The sequence below is a fragment of the Cyanistes caeruleus genome, chromosome 1, assembly GCF_971803275.1.
Source record: "Cyanistes caeruleus chromosome 1, bCyaCae1.hap1.1, whole genome shotgun sequence".
NCBI classification, from domain to species: domain Eukaryota; kingdom Metazoa; phylum Chordata; class Aves; order Passeriformes; family Paridae; genus Cyanistes; species Cyanistes caeruleus.
The window spans coordinates 134,543,423-134,568,015 of NC_141701.1; the positions used below are offsets into that span (position 1 = coordinate 134,543,423).

The 24,593-nt window shown below is 38.1% G+C and overlaps 1 protein-coding gene across 1 annotated transcript in view; it reads right to left on the minus strand.

Moving 5' to 3' along the window:
• The window catches only part of DNAJC1 (DnaJ heat shock protein family (Hsp40) member C1), a 108,622-nt gene extending 84,499 nt beyond the window's left edge, over positions 1 to 24,123 (minus strand). Inside the window, exon 1 of the mRNA XM_086860522.1 lies at positions 23,814 to 24,123. Within this exon, the coding sequence (XP_086716648.1) occupies positions 23,814 to 23,978 (165 nt within the window). The 5' untranslated portion in view covers positions 23,979 to 24,123. The remainder of the gene's footprint in view (positions 1 to 23,813) is intronic.
• Positions 24,124 to 24,593: the final 470 nt, after the last annotated feature.

Sequence of the window (24,593 nt, forward strand, 5' to 3'; positions counted from 1 at the left end):
AAGCAGACATTACTTGCCTTTTTTAATATATCACAAAATGAGGCACAGGTTAAGGTAAAATCCTTAGTAATCTCAGGTGCTAATTTTATCTCAGATAGGATTTTTCCAAGTGCTCGGTATCAAACAACATTTCATACATTCAGGGCACAGACTTTAATCGACTTCAGCTGCAGCTGCAAACCCTCAGCATTTCTGCATATAAGGCCCTAGTACCTCAAATTATGCAACCAGAATTGCAGAGCACTCAAATCAATTAGTCACCACTTGGGAAAAGTTTCGTTTAAACGACTTGCCGAGCATCACATAGGAATTCTGTGGCAGAGAGAGGAACAGAATTCAATCCTCAAGGGCACTTTTCGTCTGACTAGCTTACCCATGAAACCATTTCCCCCCCGCCCCCTGCAATCTTCTCCCCCACTCTCTACATACCCTCAACATCTACAGGTTAAACAGTTTTTACAGACAACAGTCTCTTTCAATACATAAGCCTGAAGCTGCACTGGGGCCAGATCTCTCCCTGAGCCTGAATAAGTAAAGACCCTGTAGAATATAATGTAGTGAATTAAAAATCATCACAATGAACAAGCACAAAGAAACCAAATTAAGATTTGAGACATTCTGAAAACTGACATTCCCTAATTTTAGAGTATGCAGCCCCAGAAATTTGTTCCTTGTCTTTTAAAAGTGATATTAAGCTATATGGCTGCTGTACAAAAAGACAGAGAAACAAGCAGATTTGGAAAGAAAAAAAACATTTGCATAAGCAATGCAGACCTGCTTTATAATACTAACTCACAAGCAGTGTTGTCCCCCCTCCCTTTAAATAAATCCCAGCTCTCTGAAGCATCATTTTGATTCTAACAGGCTCCACTAAATTGCAGAACAATCTGGCTAGTTAACAATTTGCCTATTTCAAATTACAGATCTTAACACAAATAGAACATTAAATGGATTTTTCCTTAAAAGCATAACGTTTCTGTGAGATGTGCAGTAGTACTGGTGCCTGCACAGAACTAAAACTCAGAATATCACTGTAGAAGAGCTTGGAGAAATCAGTAAAGGAAGTGCATCAATTAAGAAAGGAAAGGAGATAAGTGGATGAGCCTGGGTGTAGACAGATAGGTCTGAAACCCAGTGTCCATGCAACTGATCATTCTTGTACAGGAAAATGTATTTTTTGTCTCAAAAGACCCAGAAATATTTACCAAGCACTTTCTGCAAGGCTTATGTATTTTTATCACCTATGACAAAGCAGCTCAAGACCCAGCACCTTGCAAAATCTCTCAAGATTAATGAAAGTAATGAGATTCTAAATATAATGGCAGCCACATAAGAAAGTGGTAAGGTGTTTTAATTACTAATTTTCTTATGGTACAACAAAGTTCTTCCTTAATACTTCAACAGAAGTTCCCTACACGAGAAGATACTCCAGAAAAACAAATGGAGATGTCTACTTTTAGATCACAAATAACTGCAACATTTTTTTAACCAAATTATTTGGAATCTTACTAAAATATAATTTGTGAGGCAAAACATTTTCAGAATGATAAATAATTGATAACATGATAACATTTTCAGAAGTTATAAATAATTCCAGAACGTTTCTCTTATGTGAATGGCATTGTAAGCATTTATCAATACAAGACATACTTGCAATACTTTATATCACTTCTATGTCAATTTATCACATTAAATGTAAAACATTTGAGTAAGAGTTGAAAACCTTTATATATCCTAGAAGACAAATTCCATTAAGCTGAATAAACATAACTAATCCAAGCCTTTCCTTAAAAAAACCCCCAAGACTCTAAGTATTGTAGTTATATTTTTGAAACAATATTTAATGTATTTTATATTTGATGTAGTTTTCCTGCACTATATAAAAGAATAACTTAAAATATAGAACCATACTATTCCCACATGGGGCAATCAAAATTTGCACACAATTAAACCAACATTTTTTAAAATACTGATATTCCAACTACACAGGTTTTCAGGAATCCTAGGACTCATGTATGTACTTGCATGGGAGTCATAAGCGACTGCTGCTTAAATACTGATGGCATACTAAATTTTAATTCGATAATATTTACAGATCTCCAGTCAGACACACATCTATAAACTGAAAATTTTTGCTTTCTTTAAAAAAGAAGTCTACAGAAATATTTAGCTGGGTCTGAAATATGAGTATTGAATAACGACACAAACAAAAAACCTGCTGTTTCACTGCATAAATAAATTGCAATAGAAGTTCAAATTCTGAAAAGCTCTCTTATGGCAAAATAAAGCAAAACATGAACAGTTAATTCTATGAGCAATTTTAAATTCTTCATATTTATTCTGTTCTCACTAAACACTTCAACAAGAAATGCTAATCATTATACAGTTTTCTATAATCAGTTTTATCCGGCGTTTTTTTTCTATTATTCCATAATTATAACAAAGTAGTATAGAATTGTTTAGAAGGTCTCTTTGTTGAAGGGAAACTTCTGATTATTTTCAGTAATTCAGTAGCTTTGAATAGAGAATCTCCTCTATCACTATTAAAAAGTGATAAGTAAATGTGAAAATGAACTCCACATTTTTTTATTTATAAATGACGAAGTGAAGTATTGCCTATGTACAGGGAATTAATTCTTTGTTCAAAATACACATCAGAGTAAACACAGGAATATTCAAAGATATTAACTCCATATATTGGTTGGTAACTTGTTCAATTTTATGCCTTTTCCAAGAACTGACTTGCTCCTCTGCCCCCACAGGAAATGACCATTTGGGATTTGCTCAGCAGCCAAGGATAAATAAAAATGCCATCAACAAACCTCAAAGTTTTAATGATAAAGTTAATATAAAGATATAACTAAGAGACAGTTTCAGGGCAAAAATTATCCCAAGTGTTAGCACAGTAAAAGAAAAAGGCCAGAGGATTTTTAAAAGATCAATATGAATTTGCTGACTTCCACAGAGATAAAACCTAGAAATTGAGACCTTTACTATTATCTGCAACTCTTTACCAGATAAGGAGAAATAAAAGTAACACATTGCTTCTGGGGAATTGCTATTACTGTACTGATTAATATAGAAACTATTTAGCACAAACTAGTTACCCTCTAGGAAGCATGAGAGTTGCATTATACTCACAGCCTTTTTACTCCTTTTATAAAATGTGATTTCTTCCACACAATATTTTACAATTGTGTGCAGTCATATAACATGCACCCCTGAATAAGTTGCCCATCAGCTAGATAAGTTTATCTCTAGGACAAAAAACCCAAACAAACCAGTTGTTTTTTTTTTTTTTTAAAGTTACATTTGCTAAAATTCTTAACAATCACCTAGGAACATAAAAATTATTTTACACAAATAGATGTATTCTTGCCATATCTGATTTTTGGCATTTATGCTGTTCATCCTGGCAAGCAAAACACAGTAAGATTAACATTAACTTCTTAAAAAACAGATTTCATCTTCCAAGTGCTGCCATAATTTTCTTGTATCTTTCAAATTTCAGATTCCCCTAAATTGAACAGTAGCAGCTAGAAAAGCTTGCACCATCTTATCATAAAATTGTATTGCACCACAGTAGCTAAGACTTTCCAATGACATTAAATAAATGCAGCCATACTTTGTAATGAAGTAAAATTACATTGTTTTCTAACAAATCTTACTGAAAACAGCATTGACAAGAAACCCATTCCAATACTGTTTCATGCCACCAAAAAACAAACTAATGTCATAGAGGAAATGCTAGTGTCTCACAAGGGCATTTCCAGCAAATGAGTCTTCCCTGACTAAAACCATCATTCTAAATACTGCACTATCTTTGACTCCATCTTCTAACCTTTTCTTTCTACCACTAGACAGAATTTGTGTTTGATAAGATAAACTTGAATTTTTCCCAGTAAGTATGCTCTGGCTGCCATTACATTAAACCAGCACAGCAATCCATCAATTCAAATTGCTAACACTAATATGAGGAATAATACTAATTACTAGGAATAATGTGCTTTAATGCTTTTGAAAAATAAGAATGGTATCTGAAACCAAAATAAATATTTGATAGCTCTGGCAATTTTAAGTTCTTTTCAACAGTGAGCTTATACAGTACTATTATAGAACTAAAGTAATGCTGAAAATGATTAAAACATTCAATAATTATATGCAAATTTAGAGTTTGCTTTCTGACATTCTCTTAAATTAGTAACAGGCTGCACATATGGAAAACTTAACAAACCAAGTTAATTACTCAGCATCCAATCAAAAAGATAACTGCAAAATATTAGCTATGTGTATTTTAAAAAAGAAGTTCGATCAAGTTGCATCTGCATGGATGTTTTTGATACTCATTCAAAATCACTTACTCGTCAAAGACACTGCATGAAATTGAAACCTTTACTAATGCCAAGGTTTGACCCAGGATCCAAAATAAATCTGCATGTACAGACCCTTGTACCTACACAAAGCACCAATTACTTCAAATAAGGTTTTGTCTGTGCACTGGAGTCCACCCATGTGGAGCCAATTACTACAGCAGGGCCATTATATGGTTCATTTCCCCATACCAGCTTGGCAAGAGGTGTACATGGGTGTAGGAAGTGCAAAAGAACCTTCACTAATAAAGCGCCTCAAACACACATCCGTGCATTGTAATATTTAATGTTACAACAAACACTTCTTCAATGGGACTAGACCATGCACAACAGTAAATATTGCAGGGCAGTTTCCAGTGAACAGTATTTTTTCAAGTTTCTGCTCTATGTCACCAGTGAAATCCAACTATCTTCTTTTCACAAAATCTTGAATAATTATATTGATCCTTAATCTACAACACACATATCTAATACCTGAGAATTCCTAAGAATCTTGAGAGGTTGTAGGATTTGAACAGAAGGTATGAGAAAAATACTAGAATTGCATGTTCTTCAAGTAGTATGCTCATAATAGCAGAAGCACTGACATTACTTATTGATAATGTCTGGTATCATTCCAGGTCTAAATGGGAAAGTTGTTGTTAGAAACAATTATTATAAATAGGAGGAAACCACTTGAGTATAAAAATCTCTCCCCCATTGAAAGTACTGAAGCTCCATCTAGAGGCTTTTCTCCATCTACTGTCATTTGTGGTATATGGAATATCACCTAGAAATGTGAACAATATTAAATGTCAGAGGCTTCCTTTGTACCTTCTCTTTTGTTATTCATAATGGGTTCTTGCCCTGAACCTTTGCCCGGCAACACTAGCTCCTTCACTGCCATCAAGTGGTAAGAAACCCAAACTGAACTTAAAAATGCAAAATCTCAATCATCAGATTAAATGATCAGTATGGTAGAGAGATAACTGTAACTCCTGAATACTAAAAATCTTTGTGGTTCTTTTCATTGAAGTTCTGGTGTATCTACTCCAGAACACTACAGTGCCTCACACAATAAATTCAACAATGGTTTCAAATCTCTTTTTGTAAGCTTTATTTTTACTTCAAATGGCACAGAATAAAAATCTACATCCATACTCCCCAACACTAGATTTAGAAAAAGAAAGGCATCACAATAAAAGAATTTATTTTTTTAAAAGGAGTAATATACACTATGCTTAACACTTTAAAAATATTTAGTTTGTCAATTAGGAAGAATTTCATAACATAATTAGAAGGAACAGCACAAATGTCTCCTCAGACTTTGTGTTGCCTATTGGCAGTATCTCAAAAGAAAGAGTGAAACAGCAGTTCATCTCTCCAGGAGTGTCTAATGCAGCAAATGTGCAGCTATGTCAGTCTCTTTGTGCTCCACAGCTGTAATCAACTGTGGACATTTGTTATGTCAGGAGAAACCTTAATGCTCTACAATCACAAGTGACTTACTGGGAAACAAACATAAAACACACCAAAACTGGGAGGGTTTGTCTAGATCAAATAAATAGGAAAAAGAACTAACAAAGTAACAGCAGAATGAAGCCAGACTGCAAAACCTAGATTATTTCAATTTCAACCCCTTGGAGACTTATGGTACAACTACTCCCATGGTTGCCCATTGCTCCCACATAGCATGCTTTGAGTTACAGGAAGCCCACAAGTTCTCCACCATGACCAGGAATACCACTGAAATAAACCTCCTAGGACACATCCAGTATCACTGCACTAAGAGCTTCTATGTTCTCCTGCATACACACAATTTTATTTCACTACATTTTCTTTCCAGCAGTTATTCCAATTGGGTATTTGCCCAGAGCAGAAGAAAAAGCACAAGGACTTCTTGGTGTTGTCCTGTTAGACAGAGCAGTGACCAGCACATACAATGGAGCTTAGGAATTCAACTTCTGTTACAGAAGTTTACAAACAGAAAAAGGAACAGCTATCAAATCAAAATGAAGAGGGGAAAAAAAAACCAAACCAAACCGTTTCCATAGCAGAGATATTCTATGCCTTATCATTACTTCATTGGTAAATAAAGAACTGTTGATTTACTTCTACCAAATCCTCTGTCCAACAGTCCACAGATTCAACCTGATCTGTGTAAGTACTGGGTGGCCACTTACCTACTTCTAACTGAGCAGAACAGGCTGCACTGAAAAGAAGGCTCACACAAAGCATTCTGCTAAAACTTTGCCATTTAAAAAGCAACCTCCAGTCAGTCAAAATTTCCAGCTGGAAGAGGTCAGTCTGAAAGATCTGACTTCTCTGTTTCCTTGTCCCTGGAACCCAGCCTGCTTATCCAAAGACTCTTAGTTTCTAGACCAGCAATTTTCAAACACAGTTGTAAAAACTCCTCCTTCAAAATAATAATTGATACAACACCTACATACTGAAATTTAGAACACATCAAGTATTTATTTGAGAATAACTTTTAGAAGCCACAAATAATAAAAGTATATATTAGGAAACTTATTTTAGGAAATCAGTATTTTCTTCTACCATGTTGGGAAAGGAGGGATAAAACTGATACTGGCAGGCAGAAGTAAAAATGGATTGTCAGGGATTACATGAATAAAAAGAGACTAAAAACTGAACAGAAATCAGTGAACTGGCAAAGACAAAAACAAAATAAATGAAAAAGCACCAACAATATCAAATTATATGAAGTTTAAAAAAAAAAAAAAAAGAAAAGAAAGTAAAAAAGGCAGGATTAAAAAAATGGGAATATGCAGGGCCTAAAGCCCAAACATGTAGTTTTAATATCAAGGCAACCCTAAGTGCCTGTTGCTTGGCAATTCATCTCCACATCCAACTGAAAAGCCAAAATCTATTTTAGACAGTAATTTCAGTTACATAAAGTATAATGATTAGACAAAAAGGGTGTTCCTGAAGTAATTGAAATGTAAGTCAACCAGGGTGCATGCAACCACTTTAGCTCCCAAGCTGAAAGGGCAGACTGAATTTATGATGAGCAGTGAAAGCCACAGTAAAATTTGATGGCAGCAGGAATACATTTAAAAACAAACCAACCAACCACACAATAAAGAGAAAAGATGGCCTCAAAGATTAGCAATGACAAACAGAAGACATTGGAAATTAAAAAGAATTTATAAAACCCTTACTTTTTCCTCCCAAACATAATTACATGTAGTTTGAAATGATTGCAGGTATCTCAGAAGAATCAAATACATTGACAAGAAAAAGTAACCAGAGAAAGGGTGCTTTAAAAGTTCCAGATATCCTTGTAAAGTATCCCGATTGATAACTCTATTATAGAGATAAAAAGATAACTTTTTAATGAGAGGACAAATTAAAAGAAAAGGGAAAGGAACTTAGAAGGCAAAGTACTTTGTAACGCAAGCAGAACAGAGAGGACTGTCAGACTGTTCATTCTTGCAGCCTCTAAAGATCAGAGCAGAAAGAAAACCAAAATACAACTAGCACAGAAGTTATGGAAAATGCCATCAAAAAATAGAGAATAATTATTAGCTCCAGAACTGCAGAAGGTTCCTAGGATGTACTTACAGCTGTAACACTACTCAAGCATCACAACCAGCACAGCAGTTCTCAGCTGTAGCCACAAGGGACGTCGGATACCACCCTCATTAAAGAAACAGTTCTGGCTGGGTGAAAAACAGAGCTTTAGGCATACCAAAGAACCATTTACTTGAGTGTCTCGTACTTCATCATTATTCTAGGATTAGCAGTTTGAAGAAAGGGATTTCATTTGGGGAAAAAAGATGCAAAAAAAAGGGAAAAAACCAAAATAACAACAACAACATCAACAAAACCACCAGGAAGTCCAGCAAGCTAATGGCAGCAAAAACTGTAAATCTGTTCCCAAATATTAATCTAAAAAATTAAATCCTTGTAGGCAGATATGTTATGAAGTCTAGAGAGAAATGAAGAGACTGAAGAAATGAAAAATTATCAGTGTAGGTAATTTTAAGGTTTTGTTTGCATCTGGGTAAAGAATATAACAAAGCTCAACTGAAATAAAACATGCAGGAAGTCTACAATGAAGAATCATCTCTCTTTTTTGGGACCACAGGTGTCATCCTAGTGGTAACCAGATGAAAATCTGCCTTTGCTTTTCTCTGTCAAGACGGAACTATCACTAGTACTCTTGAAGAAAAGCTGTAGCCCAGAAATTGAAGATCAACTCATTCAAAATACTGTCTGAACCAGGTTTTGTCAGAAAATGAGGTAGACATTCATAATTTATCCAAATAAAACCACCAAGGTCCAACTTAAACAGAAGCCAAAGGACAGCATAATAAGCAAGATGCAACTTCAAAATGTCATCAAAAGATCAGCAATGAATCTCTTGAAGATTAGCTCCTTTCCTTAGGCTATATTAGAAACTGCAGTACTTTTCCTGATGCTTGAAAAGAAACACAGTTTTAGAACAGCTATACCAGAGCACATGAAATAATTCTTGCTAAAATCACCAATTATATATTTATCTTAAAAATTTAATACAGAAGACCTAAAGCCTGTTAGGCAATCAGCAAGACTGACCATAAGAAACTTCCCTAGAGTAACTTGCTATTCAAAGCACATGCTGGCTCACTCTGTTCTGCTCTCCTTCCTGCTGCCAGAGTGTTGGGCCTCAGCAAAGTGCTATCCTGCACTGTGCATCAGATTAACTGATAGATTTTATACTAGTATAGCTCATCTAGAGTATTATTTCACTTCTTGCAATGATGTTTTTCCTTAAGCAAGTCACTGCAAGATGCAATCCTTGTGAAAACGAATCCTGTTTTCAAGGTGCCTACTGCATGTATATGAATCTGTTACTACCAAAATCCCAGAGCACAAGCCTTGGGTTGAGAGTCAGAACAGCATTTTCTCAAATACCACAGGCTAGCACAGAAGTTAATACTTTTGTATTAATTCAGTCACACCAAGAAAACCCAAACAGTTAAGCAGGGAGGGAGGGGGAAGATCTGTTAATTCCCACATTTCACTGGATTTTTCCATGTTTTTAGAGTAGATCACTGTTCTTCATGGAGTCTTAGTTTTTCTTTTTACCACCACTTCAGGATTCACACCATGTCATCTTTAACTGAGAGTACTGGTCTCACTATATAACTGGACAAACCACTAGATTTTTATGACAGTTTGTCATTTTTCAGCTTTGCCAACTCATACAAGATTCCATCTTTTTAAGGCGTTCTACCTTCATGCTTAAATCCATTAACAGATTGGGAGGGGGGGTTGAAGGGAGCAATGATAGTTGTGTGTGAATCTTTTTATTCCACCCCTTGCCAGTGGAGAGTCTAAGAGAAACCTCTAGTTGAGCAAGCTACCCCTTAAGAACACTCAAAAAAATAATTTTATTAAATTATCCTGTGAATCTCATACTCAGGTGAAGCACGGCAATGACTACAATATATGTGCTCCTTTCAGGCACGCAGCCAAATACTCTGACCAGGCAAGCAACCCTGGTGTAAGCTGGAGGCGGAGCAGGTGTTTGCTTGTATGACAACAGCAAGTTCCACACTTGCAGCTGGAATGGGAAATAGTTTGTATATTTGTCTTAGCTGAATTGCAAAATATTGAATACTTGATCAAAATACAATTCTATCTTGACTGAGAAATCAATTTCAGAAAGCAACCTAGTCCAGTACTGTCTTTCCTGGCCATAGTATCAATCCAATCACGTCTAACCAGCTGTCATGTAAGGCTCTCATATCTCATGACAGCAGACAGGATAACCAATACCCTGATAATAATGGGATACCATTAATTCAGTGACAGTGTCTTTGAGTTAATCTGTTAGAAAAGACCCCAGAAGCTGCAGGAATGCATCTTACATATTCCAGAAGTGAAGACACTCACATATTACAGCCTTCTCTTCCTTTTGGTCAGAAATTAAAAAAGATATTCCCCTGTTAACAGTTGCCTAAATACCAGTCATAGTTTCTTTTACAAAAAAAAAATATTTTTTTGTTAAAAATCTGAACTTTGAGGAAGTCACACACACAGAAGACAAATGAAAGAATGTTTCTCAGAAAGAAAATGTGGATATCCATTTTCAATGTTAAGCAGTGTTTATTTTTACAAATACATTTACAAGAGAATTCAACATTCTGCAATGCAAAATGGCAACCTATGCAAGAGCACTTTTTAAACAGAAGGTGTCCCAATTCACTTTTTAGACCTCAGGTATTATGCCAACAAATGTTTTGTACTGAAAACTTTAAAACAGCATAATCTAAAATAGGAAGTATAATATCAAGATTAAAGATCTTTATTGTTAGGGCACGATTTTTAATTCAAATGCATTTCTATAGGAAGTATAATATCAAGATTAAAAATCTTTATTGTTAAGGCATGATTTTTAATTCAAATGCATTTCTCTCCAACTCTATCCCTTTTTTATTGGAGAATGTAGTATAACCTAAACATTTTGGATGCAAATACAATCCACTCAAGTATACATTTTCAAAGACTGAGATAATTAAATATTACAGTTTTACCTAAAAATCAAGATAAAGCTAACTATATAGTGCAATTTGCAGTCACACCAAGTCAAACTGCAGGTTTAAGGAGACAATCCCAAATGGAACTCAAAACAGGAAGTATGTACCATCAACACCTCTGCTACAGAACTCTCCATCTGAACTCTGCATCCAGTACATTGTACCTACAAAACTACTGTTCCCAGAAAACAGTCTGATTTCATCTTTCATTACCCCACACTTTTTTCTAGATACTGTTTTTTTGTGCTCTCAAACTTGACTTCTGAATGTACCACATCAGACATGCAGATGCTAGCAAACAGCACAGTCCACCTTTAATTCTCATCTCTTGATGATAGTCAAGGTGCATGCACAGCATGGAAGCAACACATAGGATTAGAGACAGGGTTTAATTCCTTTAAGTAGGACCTAGAACTACAACTTTATTATGTCCCTGAACAATAAACAGATCAACTCTATTTAGAAGAAAAAGAAAATTGATTATACAATAAAGAACTGTACTAAAACCTTGAAATTCAATACCCTTTATCTGATACAACTTTTAGCTTTACTATGTCCAATTAAAGCTCCTCTACTTCAAACATGTTCCCTGCTGCAAAAGTTATTTCAGCAAGTTTCTACCTTTTAAAAACTTCTAGAAGTGAGAGTATTTCATAAAACCCTGTCATGTTTATCCCCACAATGCCAACATGTGATAGAAAATACAAATTGAAGTTTTCACTGTGATTTATACAACAATGCAATACCAAAATCTTGCCTAAACCAGTAGGAATAAGAAAAGACATAGAAAGTAAGTGGTACCATCAAAATTACAATAACTGGATTAAAATAATCTTACTGTTTCCAAAACAATATACTTAAGTACATCACAGTAAGAACTTTGCTGCAGAATTAATAAATCCACAGATTTACTGTGGTATAAAGGAACCATAAGTCAAAAAGAAGGGGGGAGGGGAGGGATGACAGGACACAAACCAACTCTGCTTAAGTCTATCTTGAGTAGTAATACAAGCCTAAGCCCTCTTACTGCCTGAAAAGAGAACTACTGTCCATGACTGAGATGTTACAGAGTTGAGGCCAGTAACCAAAGTGACCAGAAGCAGATGATACATTCCTGAACTCCCTATGGATAGCTCAGTTAAAAGCCTGGGTTCCTATGAAAATGTGCTCAATCATTCATGTGTAGCAGTTAATCAAAGTGGAAAAACAGTGTAACAGCAGCTATTCTTCCTTCTAATGATAAATAACCACAACAACAACATGGTGGATTTTTGTGCCAGTTCCATTAGAATGTATGGAATGCATAGCTAAAAAACTGTGTTGCCTACTTCTTTCCAGCATGTTATTGAGGACTTTTGTATTTGTCCAAACAAACTAGTGGCAATTTGTTTGACCTTCAAAACCCTTTTATTTCTTCAGATGTAATCAAAACTAGGATGTTAGAGACTGCTTGATGACAAAACTATGAAAAGCTTCATTCAGGAACAAAGCTAAAGACAAGCAATTTAATAATTCACTTAATGAATCTTCCCTGTTGGAGATGTTCAAGAGATTCCCACACCAATGCATTCATTGCAGGTCAAGAGAAGCTAATTCCACTTGAAATATATATTAGACATAATACCCCAAACAGACAAACTAGATGCTAGTAAGTCAGGACCATAGCTGTCACCTGAGACTGCTGAAAGAAATTTATATTAAAAACTGCACACTTGCAGGTGAGGAAGATAAGCCAGTGCTGCAAAGAAAATGATTTTTTGACAATTTTGAAAAAGTTTTTGACAAGGTTTCACATCAAAGGCTATTAAAGTGACTAACTTAACACAAGATGGGAGGAAAAAGTCTTACAAATAGAAAATTAATGAACAGGATACAAAAAGCAAGGTCTAATGGCCAGTCCTCAGGGTAGAGAAGAGGCAGCTGAAAGGTCTCCTGCTGGGGGATTGGTGCTAGGACTGACTTCATTCAGCATTTTCAAAGACAACCTGAAGAGCCAAGCATACAGCAACACTAAATGTTTTGGGACACAAGCACAAGACACAAGCAAGGGAATACCAAGCCAAGTGATCTAGCAAAAAAGTGAGAGATAAGATTTAGTGTAGGTAAGACTGTTGCCTTAAACTACACCTTTCCTACACAGAGCAGAGCTTGCAGCTGGCAATTATAAATCACTAAGTGATCCAAGACACATTGCCGACAGTTCAACAAATCCAATGTACAGCAGCAGACTGAAAGGTACCACCAGGAATGCACCTTTGAACACTGTTAATCAAAAACTGTGGCAGCTGAAAGGTACAGGAGGAAAATGGGCTGCAAAACGTGGTCAGGTTCACATGTGCTCCCCAGTGACACCATCTACTGCCACTGGCTTTATTGCTTTTATTAAAGAAAGAAGTGCAAGGATAATACAGAAGTGCATAAATAATAAGAAACAAGAGTAGAAACCAGACAGCACATTGACAGCATTCAGCATTCCTCAAAGGTATCCAAAGAGCTTATGGATGACATGGAGGGGTGCCCTAACTGGAGACCAAGAAGACTATGGAATGGAAACAGGCCCTCACAGACATCAGGATGCATTGCTCAAGACAATTCCAGCCTATTATTAAACATCTGCAACCCAGACAGGGCAAGAGTGTTTAGTACTCTCAAGTGCATTAAAAATCACATTATTTTGTAACTGATACAACAGCTATTATCCTTTAACCTAAATTCACTAAACAGAGGTATGAATCTCCTCCAGAAGATTATCTGTTTGTAGGTAAGAAAGGTAAGTATATGTGTATGAAAAGCCAAACTCATCATGATTGATGACATTCTTAACCTATCAATGAGTTATTGACTTAAGTCTCTATCTCTCCAGCAGACAACTAGCTTCATTTTTATTTCCTTTAAAACAAAACTAAAAACTCACCAACTGCTTTCTAATTAAGCACCTAGTATTACTCAACCAGAAAACACAAAAACCAAAAATATTTACTAAACGGACTAATGGACTCCAGCATGGGAACTCTGTACTATATAAGTGAGAGTAAATGTAAGTCAGCTACAAGTAATTTTCAAATACAGTATGGAACTTATTTACAGAAGATGTTTTTTCTTTCACCATCATAAGCTGCAAAAAACAACTGATCGGCTGATCCCTTCAATCTGTATTTCAACTATGGAAACTCCGTTCTCAACAGACACAAGGCAACATTCAAATTCATTGCTTTGTTTTGAATGTTGCTGGCTTGGCTTGGAGTGTGGAAAGGCTACTAAAGTAGAAATAGAAAATTCTGAACAGAACAGAAACTACGAGCCACACAAGTTACAATATGACAGAAGAAACACTTTTTATTCAATAGATAGGTAGACTCAGACTGAAAAACACATTTATTTCAAATTTTTAATCAATCGAAATAAATGCATGAATTGAATAAGATTTTTAATAAATCTTAATAGGAAATGGGAAGAGGCTTCCATATAGGATTAAATTTTGTAGACTTTTTTGTACTGTAACATTTTAGCAGCTGCTGTTGCATACAACATCCAGTAAAGCAATTCATAAGATGACTGTCTACAAAGTTAAATGGCATACAAACTCTTTTACTCTCCCATCACAGAATTTATATCCCATGGAAAAACACTAGAGAAATCACTGAGTTTGAAATGGTGATTATTTAATATAAAAGCCAGCCTAAAGCAGCTTGATAAAACTGAACTAAACCTAATCAATTTGATAAAACCAATTTAGGCTAAATAAATAAATAAATAAATAAAATTCAATAAAGCATTGCTCAATCACACTAAAAAATCATTTGCAATAGTTTTAGGAGTAGGTAAAAGCAATCATTGTCCCTTAAATGAGAAGCTATCCAACAAAAATCAGTGCAATAAGGCTATTTCACAGCTTTCTCATGTCCTTATCAGCACTGAATGCTTCCTTCAACATGTGAAAGTACTTTACAGTATGGGAGATAGCAGCATTTCATAATTACAGCCCATGTGGCAAGACCCCTCTAGTTCTTCCTTCTCTCTTCAGTCCTAAAGGGACTGCCAAGTGACTTAATTTCAACAGCTCCTATGCATCATCTGGTTTCCTCCACAAATTTTCCAGATTAACACTGATAAGGATGAATTTCAGATCTATCAGAGACTGCAAATGAACTTTCTTCACTTCTCATCCCACTGCTCATTTGACATCAGTAAGAACAATCTGCAAGGCCTGTAACCAGGTCATTTAAGAGATCTACACTTAAGGAAACCTCAGATGAGAGCCCAGGAATACACAATCCTGCTTTAAACTGTTAATGTTTGCATAACTCTAATATACACCACGTGTACAACACATTACCACATAAGTGAGATTGTTTACAAATCACTTTTATACAGAGTTAGTAACATCCAGGCAAGACTGACATACAAACAATAAGCAAAAGAAACCCAGAAATCCCAAATCTCCTCAGAATTTAGGGAAAACCAACAATTTTACACTGCAAGGGGAAAAAAAAACCAAAAGAGAGGCAAACTTCTAACCTGCACAGCATCCAGCTAAGCAAAAGCACAAAGACTAAGAAGCAGATCGAAAGCAAAACTGCAGATTTACATATGCTGCATGTATTTTGGTAGACCACTAGGATTCTGTAGAAAACCAAAACATTTCAGATATTAAAATTAATAAAAGGAGGAAATTAATGTTTATCAGACCCGCTCTTAGAGACAAAAAAAACCCCCTTTGTTATCACTTACACTGTCATTCTTACTGGCTCAGCTGTGCAAGAGCAACACAGTTACAACTGTAACCCGCTCTGCCAAGAGCACAAGAAGTACCAAACCAATTAAGGAACATCTTATATGCTGAATTCTCATTTTATTTTTTGTATTTTACCACATACTTAAAGTTAAAATTGCACCATAGATACCTCAAATATCTTCCTTAAAGCTACAGTTTTCTCTAGATCTGATTAGAAAACCATGTTAATCTTAATTGTAAAATTACTCTAGACAGAACATAAAAGCTTTATCATGCAACAGAATGAAATTAAGGCTGTCTCTAAGATTTTTATTTTTTTACACAGCTTTACAGACAAATATGATGACTACAATCCACAGCAGTCAAGTAGTAAAAGGCCCACTGAGAAGCTGTTTACAGAATTCCATGTAAGATCAATCACGTAGCTGCTTCAGATACCAACATGGGCACATACTTAGAAGTGCAGCAAAGGAGATGAATTCCAAACAAGCATAAAACCTAGAGCCTTTTGTAAGCATCAAAGACCACCAGCACAGGTTACCTACCTGCTACACTAAGAAACCAGTCAATCCTTTCAATGAATTACAGATCAAATGCAGAATTACTTGGGAAAAAAAAAAAAAACAAACCAACCAACAAGCCCAGTTTTTATTTCTGCAATTTGAATTATGGATACATCCTTAAAGGATTTGTGAAGCAAAAAAGAATAGAGAGAAAGAGATGAAACATTATTGCTGTTGCAGACAGAAAAAAAAACCAAAACCAAATCAATTCAAAACTGCTTGTTTTATAAAGAGATGAAACATTATTGCTGTTGCAGACAGAAAAAAAAAACAAAACCAAATCAATTCAAAACTGCTTGTTTTATCTTTTTTTACTGCACTTTGGATACTGTCAGTTCCCTTGGGTTGCCAAACATAGTAATTTCCTATTGCTGTATGTCCTCCTAAACAGCAAGAAAGAAGAAAAAGTAAACCTGAAAGAAATCAAGTACAACATGAATTAATTGTCATGGAAAGTTAAGAGTGTCTTTAAAATTACTTAAATTGGTACATTTCAAAGCACCTTTGTGTCTTGAAAAAGAGGAGACAACAGTGAAAGAAAAAAAAAATTCTTGTACAACACCTAAGCAGAAATGTAATAGGCACCAATGCAGAAAACCCATTTTTATGGAAAATACAAGCTTTACATGTCTAGATATCTCAGTCATTTTTATATGCAACAGTGAACAAAAAGATAAGGCAGGACACATACAGAATAGAATGCATTCTCTATCAGCAGTTTACCTGTAGGTTCAAAAAGTCCCACAGAAGCCTCTACCCTGCACCATCCCCAGTTACAAATGCTGCAGTTATTAGCACTTCTCTATGGTGACATTTACAAGCCACTAAACTACTCAAAATTGAAACAACTTTGTTCTGTAGGATCCAAGTGAATAATCTCAATGACTTCACACAACCTTAATAATTTACATCTTTTGGGACAAGCAGAGTTTCCAGAACTGCTGAAAATCTCAGTTCCACGCACAACTTACAAGAAACACATTCAGAAAGGAAGGAAGTTTTAAATCATAAAGGGATGCAGAATTATGACCCAGTAACCCACTGAGAAAAAAAAAACAAAGTTACTTTTATGGAATAAACTGACATTACAGCAAAAGCCACCAGAAACAAAACTGGATTTTCTGATACTATTTTTATTTGAACCAGTGCAGTGGACTATTACTATCTCAATGCTGACAGCATATTCATGAGCTTAAAAGAAATACATTTTCAGGAATTACTAAAATCCCCCAGCATCCAAATAAAGGTCTGCTACTACTATCACCTAGTTGTGTATTATGGAAGTTAATTATTTTTGAAAGCTTGGAGCAAGAAAATGGAAACATTTCATCTTTCTAACTGAGAACTCTGATGTTGTAATTGACAGTGCATTAAAATCTAATGCCTTCCAATTTAGATCTCCTTAACATACACTTTGAACAAGAAGTAGAAAGCAATCCTGAAAGTCTGTGACCATTAGACATGATGTTTAATCACTAGCGAAACAACTTTGTGTCGTCAGAAATGAGTGAGACAGCAAGATGCTACATGGCTCCATGCCATTTCACAGCACAACACTTTTGAAGGTCACAGTGAATACCTTATTTGTCATGCAAGACAAAAGAATCTTACAAAACCAATCAAGAATGGTTTACAATTCATAGTTTTCACACTATCTTTTGAAAAAGTGATGTTATAATCACATGCAGGTGAAGTTTTGTCTCACTTGATCAAATACTTCCAAAGCTTGGAAGACTGAACCGCTACCACCAACCTAGATTTTTGCTAAAACGTTTGCAGATGATGCACACTCCAGGATTTTAGCAATACTTCACCCACACACATTAACCTTAAAAAGCAGCAGGGAGGAGAACAGTCTGAAGTGTTAGAAGAGCAACCAAAATATGTCTATGGAGAAGCGATCCAGCTTGTCATTCAGAAGAACAAACAAACTGCTGAGTTTCTGGGCTACCCGCCTTTATTTCCCTCCTTCCTTGCTCTAGTTATGTGCACCTTGCCTGCCAGCAAAGACAAACTGCATGGGTACAGGTAGGCTGTTCTTGATGAGGACTTCAGAGTATTCCTTGGACAGATACACATGAGGGAGAGCTGTTTCTTCCCACTTGAAGAGACCAATCTATGTATTCAAAGTTCCCCAGAAATTCTATATGAAAAATAGTTTAATGTAGATTTTTTTCTGGACAATAACCCATTCAAAGCCAGACTATGGCAGGCCAAACAAAACAACACTGACAACTTCAGAGATTGCCATTATTTCTGAAAAATAGGTTATTAAATCTACATACAAGAACTTAAAAAATTCTTACAAAACAACTTTTGGACTGTGGTGATCTAAGCACTGCATGTCATCAGTCAATGCACTTGCATAAAACAGACCACGTAGAAATATCTTACTAAAAATTTTCTTCCACCTCCGGTAACACTTGATAATACCATAAAAGCCACATAATTTGTTGTGGTGGATTCCTCTTCTTACAAAGCAATGCCAAGAGGTAAAATTCAGTGTCAGCTATTTTCTAGAAACTATAGTCTTAAAGGTGCAGCTACCTCATATTTTTAGTGCAGCCCAGGAGTGCATGTGTAAAGCAAACTTCTTTATTGCACCCACTGACTGCATATCATGAAGTAGTCCTGGAGTGGATAAACAGGATTCCTTTTGGAGAAAAGTGAACCATAAGATGTGAAACAAAGAGTGCAAACAGCCTGTTTCAACACAAGCAGGCATTGAGTCCATGCAGACGGCATGGAATTAGTTCAACAACAAGAAAAAAAATAGATCCCTGAAATGCAAACAGTATGGACAGCAATTCCACAGCACCAAACATTCCATTCTACAGACATAACCCTGTCATATCCTGCCACTTGACACAGTACACAACAGCTCATCTGTTCCAGAGTTCCTGAAAGAATCTTATTAGCCCAACACATCCAGCTCATCTGGAGAGGCTGTGGTTTCCCACAGCCATAGAAATCCAACTCCACGGTTTTCATGTCATGCACTTTCTTGGAGGTGCTAATGTACCAATGTCTCACAGGCTGTCACACCAAAATCAGGTTCTGTACGTGCAGTTCTGACTTTGTGCTGCCGCATCATCTAGCAAATCCATCATCTTGCAGTGGATATAATGCTCTTAGTTGTCTACAGTAAAGCCACACAAACACATTAGAGCCTGGTTCAAGATAAAGCTCACGTGCCATAAGAAAGGCACAAGGCAATACTGAAGAAAATATCCCTCTCACCATTTTTCAGGTTATATATTTATCCACCATGCTGGCCAGCAGGTCCTACTTGTTAACTCTACCTCAAGAAGCTGATCCCCCAAGGCTTCTTCCACTACCTCAAAAAGTGCTCAGAGAACATTCCTGTGTTTGTTTCCCTACTCTACACAGGCCTAGCAGAACTCTGAACACCAATCCCTTCCCTTATGTGATTACCAGTAGAAACCAAAGCCTTATGCAGACCTTCCTTGGTCCAGACACATAACACACAGCTCAATTCCAGCAATACAGCTCATGCATTCTAACACATCTTTACACTCTTACCTAAAAATTCCTTCATCAGATCCTTTGTATCCAAGAACTGTATCACAGAGTTTCAAAAGACATTCAGAGGCTTGTGGTGCCTTCCTGGCTGCAAGCCAAAAAAAGTGGAGGAACAAATACTTCCCTTGAAGCCATATTAACAAGTTATAATTAAAAGCATATTTTGGGTACGAGAGCCACAGGTTCAACTGATGCAAAGTTGATTTATCCAAAGCATATCATATTCATGAAGGTAACAACTATTAAAAGCTGTAAGAGATGATAATATTAACTTGACCCATTAATTTGTCCACTATATGAGCTTGTAGCTCCTCAGATATTTCTGAATTTTTTTCCAAAAAGTTAACATCGCATTTCTGTGTTCTCATTCATAACAGATCATCGTATTACTGAGTCTGCATAGTTTCTGGTTTAATTCTGCTGTTTCATCTGAATTTTTAGATGAATACTATTTGGTCCTGATTCCTTTGTTGGTTTGAAACTGGCTATATTGAAGTGATTACTGAAATTATTATTACATCAGATCTGTCAAGAGGTTAAGATTCTATTTTCTTCAGAAACCACTTAGGGGACAGGGACCTTTTCTCAAGCCAAAGGTTACATCCCCATTCTGCTAGGTCAAACTTCTTGAAAACAGCAATGTTTAAAATGAGTCATATAAATTAATCACATTATCAGTTTAAGAACCAACAAGGAAAAGGAAGGAAGAGCAATTCCCACACTGGTCAGAACTGCAGTAGTAACAACATAACAATGCAAGATTTCCTCATGCAATGTTACTATTAGATCTGATAAAAACCCAAATAGATAGATTGTATCCTTGTATAAAAACCAGATACTTCTTAATCTATGTGCTCAATCCTAATCCTTGGGGGTTGGACAAGAAGGGACCTTCCAACCTCAACAGTTCCATGAGCATTTGTAGATTATTCAACCAATCCCTCTTTGAAGTCAGGAACAAAGGTCAGTTATTTAACATCCAAGACAGTCACAATCTTACTCTTACTCTGTCATTCCACATTCAAAACCACAACAAAAATCACTTCACTTAGATCATCCTCTATCTCCGCCACTGATATCAGAAAACACTACAGCAGCTCAAACCTAACATGCTACCAGAGCTGGATGAGTTACCTGACAATGCCAGGAGGCTTCCACAGGCCCTCAAAAAGACAAAACACAAAATCCATACTCCGGCAAGCACAGAGCAGCAACAAAACAAAACCCCAATCATTTCTCTTCAATTTGAGTGAAAAAAATCCACACGCCAGAGGCTTCACCAAAGCATGTTTGAGAGCTACAGCACTTTCCACAATGGCTTCTGCATCTTGTCAGTGGAGGTCAACATCAGCTTCTGACACCGTGCATGAGTTCAACAATCAGTGGCACAATTCTCCCATCAAAACCTAAGCTGCTTTAATGTCTTAAGGAAGCACTGGAGTAATTCCCTGTATTTTTTCAAAACACGAGATGACATGTTTAGAAGAAATCTGGCAGCCCTGATACACTACAGTTAACAAACACAGTTGAGCATCCCTGTCTCAGATGTAGAAGTTACATTGTGCATAATGGAGAAGTACTCCATCTCCCAGAAGGACGTGAAGGAAGAAGGGATTATCAGGACATGATATGAGACAATGACATAGGAATGGGTGGGAGAAAAAGCAAGCTTTGATGAATGGAAAATAATTAAACAGTTCAAAGGTATGGTTATAAAGGCTATTGTCACACACACTGTCAACTCTTGTTGACAAGAAAATCACCTGAACTCAGGGAAGGAAACCTCTAGTATCAGAACTACAAAAAATTAAATTACAGCACTGTAGTAAAAATCATTCCAACTGAAAGAACAATAACATACAAAACAAATAAGGTTCATTAAACCATAGTATTAAAAAATAGCAGAAGACCTGAGGAAACATGCAAACATCACATTGAGACATTATGGTAAAAGACAGCTTTGTGTTGAGACATCCAAGGTAGGTTACAGCACCTACCCTGCATGTCCCTTGATCCTGTCACAAAACCAATTCCCCTTCTTATAAGGCAACTGAAACAGTGGCAGCTGCCTAGCGAGTCACTGCAAGACAACATCCCTTCAAGATGACACAAGCATCTTGTTGGAAGTTTCAGATACAGGTCAGAGCCAGAGAAGCAGGCAGCAGGAATAAAGGATACTGTGTTAAGGAACTTGTAAATCCACACAGCATTTTCCAATCTTACAAATACCTGCTGAAGCTCAACTTCCAACACTGCATACTCCATTATTCCACTCACAGGTCTATTCTGCTGCATGTGTAAAGCATCAACACTATATACACTTCCAGTCTTGGCTATAATGACACGATGAGTGACCACTTTAAACAAAAGCACACTTCACACAAAAAAAAAACTTGGTTTCATTTGTGTTGCACTTCCACCAACTTTTTCCTTGCTCCCAGACTGCAAGTGATACAAGTTTTCCATTACGACTAGGAGTAGAAATACGAACTAGAATAATATTTGCTTGTTAAAATTAACGTTTTTCTAAACATACAGGGCAAGGTACAAATTCGGCACTGAAAAAAAGGACTGTGGAAAATGCTAACAAAGAGTTGCATACCAGACCTGAACATCACTAACAGAAACCAAGTTTTGCATTCCTACATTATCTAACACTAAAATTGTGTTTGAGAATTAACACCTAGATTTTTAGAGTCTCGAAAATGAAACATGAATAGCAGTGCTTGCTGTTCTGTATAGATGATGGTATTCCATAGTATTTAACACTGGATGCTTAAGAAGGACTGAAACAAAGAAAGAAAGAGATGAAAGAGTCAGAACAATCACAGCCAGTAGTTTCCAAAAGTGGACCCTTATATATTTCAGACACCTTCCCTCTCTTTTTCATGGCCTTAATGGAATGCACCTGAAAATACAGTCATTACTCTCAAAATCTACAAGAACTACATCAGAATAAACTTCAAGGTTGGCAGGGAAGCCATTTAAACAGGATCACTCACCAGAATATAGCACTGGAGAGAGAAGGTACTAGGGCTACACAATGTACTAGGAGATAGAGCAAAATGTCTTTTGGGGACTCTGGGTGAAGTAAAAGCATATAAAGAGTTGTGTATTCCATTATTGAGGAGAAGAACACTGACTGGAAGAAAGTAAGAAAAAATTGTTAAGATGTATGTAGAGACACTGAGCAAGGTCACACACAGAGCAGCGCATTTGAGATAAGAAAGGGCATCACATGGGAGCCCAGACAAGTGATACAAGTTGAAGATGACAAGTGGCAGTGAAACACCAACCACATCTAAGATGTACACCTAAGAATCATGGGATAGAAGTGTTCCCTAATAGGAGTTCCTGCCTTCATCACACTGGCATGAAAAATTAACTGAAGGTGTACAATCAATTCTTTAAGATAATCTTTCATGTTACTTATCAAAGAGAGATGCAAACCACACACAATAACCAAGATACATGGAAAGTAAATAAATATAACAATCTACAAGCCATTAACACAGCAAAGGGTCACAGTCTACCACATGGCACGAGTGAGAGAAAATATGAGCCGCAACACATGGTGATGCACAATCTTAAGATAAGGAACTAACAGCTATGCAGAATGAGGGAAAGGTGAGAAACTGCCATACCGACGGTATGAATAGCAAGTGTGAAAACCCCAGAAGCTACTTTTGTCTGTCTGCAGATGCATTTGAAAAAATGAGATATGTTCAGAAAAGCAACAGGCAGTAGGAACACACAAAGGTACAGTGGGTGAGGGAGGGCTGATTTATAGTGGGGCAGGAAGGAGAAGCAACAGAGCAGTACCTGTAGCAGAGGAGAGCCCCCGCGGTGGGAGGGGAGAGGCTGGAAAGGGACAGACGCGTTGCCCCGATCCGCAGGAGCCGGGGCCCGAGGGCCCAGGTCAGGAGGAGGGTGACAGCGCCAGGCGAGCGGGCGAGGGGCCGGCGGGGGGAGCCGAGCAGCTGCGCTGGGGGTCAGGGGCGGCGGTGACCGGCGGGGCCCGCGGGAACGGGCTAGGGCAGGGGACGGCGGCGGGCGGGCTCGGTCCCTCGCTCACCTGCTGCACCCCCAGGAAGTCGTAGAAGTTCCGCGGCACCTCCTCCACCAGGTCGAAGAGCTCCAGGTCGCCGCTGTCCCAGGCGCGGGCGCGGGGCGCAAGCAGCGCCAGCAGCGCCAGGAGCGGCAGCAGCCGAGGGCGCGGCGCGGGCCGCAGGCGGGCCATGACCCCCGTCTGCGGCGGCGGCACCGGAGCGGTGGCGGAGCGGAGATGTGCCCGGGAAGCTCCGCGGAGACCGCGCTCACCGCGGCGGCCGCTCCGCACTGAGGGGACGCGCGAGGCCCGGCCCGGCCCCGGCAGCGGCGGTCCCACGGCGGGGGAGGGGTGGGGGGGGAGCGCTCCCCGCCCGGCCAATCCGCGCCTCCGCGGCTCGTGACGTCACGCGCCCCGGGAACCGCAGGCGCTCGCGCAGTGGAGAGGGCGGAGGGGGAAGGGCACGAGCGGCTGCTGGCGCGAGCTGTGTGCGTGAGGGAGAGAGCTCCACCCCGCCCTTCCCCCGCCCGGCGCCGGGAGCGGCAGCGCCGCCACCGCGCTCCGGGGACACGGGGCTGCGGGGACACGGGGCTGCGGGGACACGGGACTGCGGGGACACGGGACTGCGGGGCTGCGGGGACACGGGGCTGCGGGGACACGGGGCTGCGGGGAGGGCTCCGGTCCCTCGCGGCTGCCGTGCCGCCCCGGTGTCTGCGGGACCAGCGGTGCCCGCGGGGCCGCCGCGCGCTAAATCGTCTTTCGATTTTCCGTCTTCTTTTACTCCTTAAGGGCGTGTTTGATTCCTGT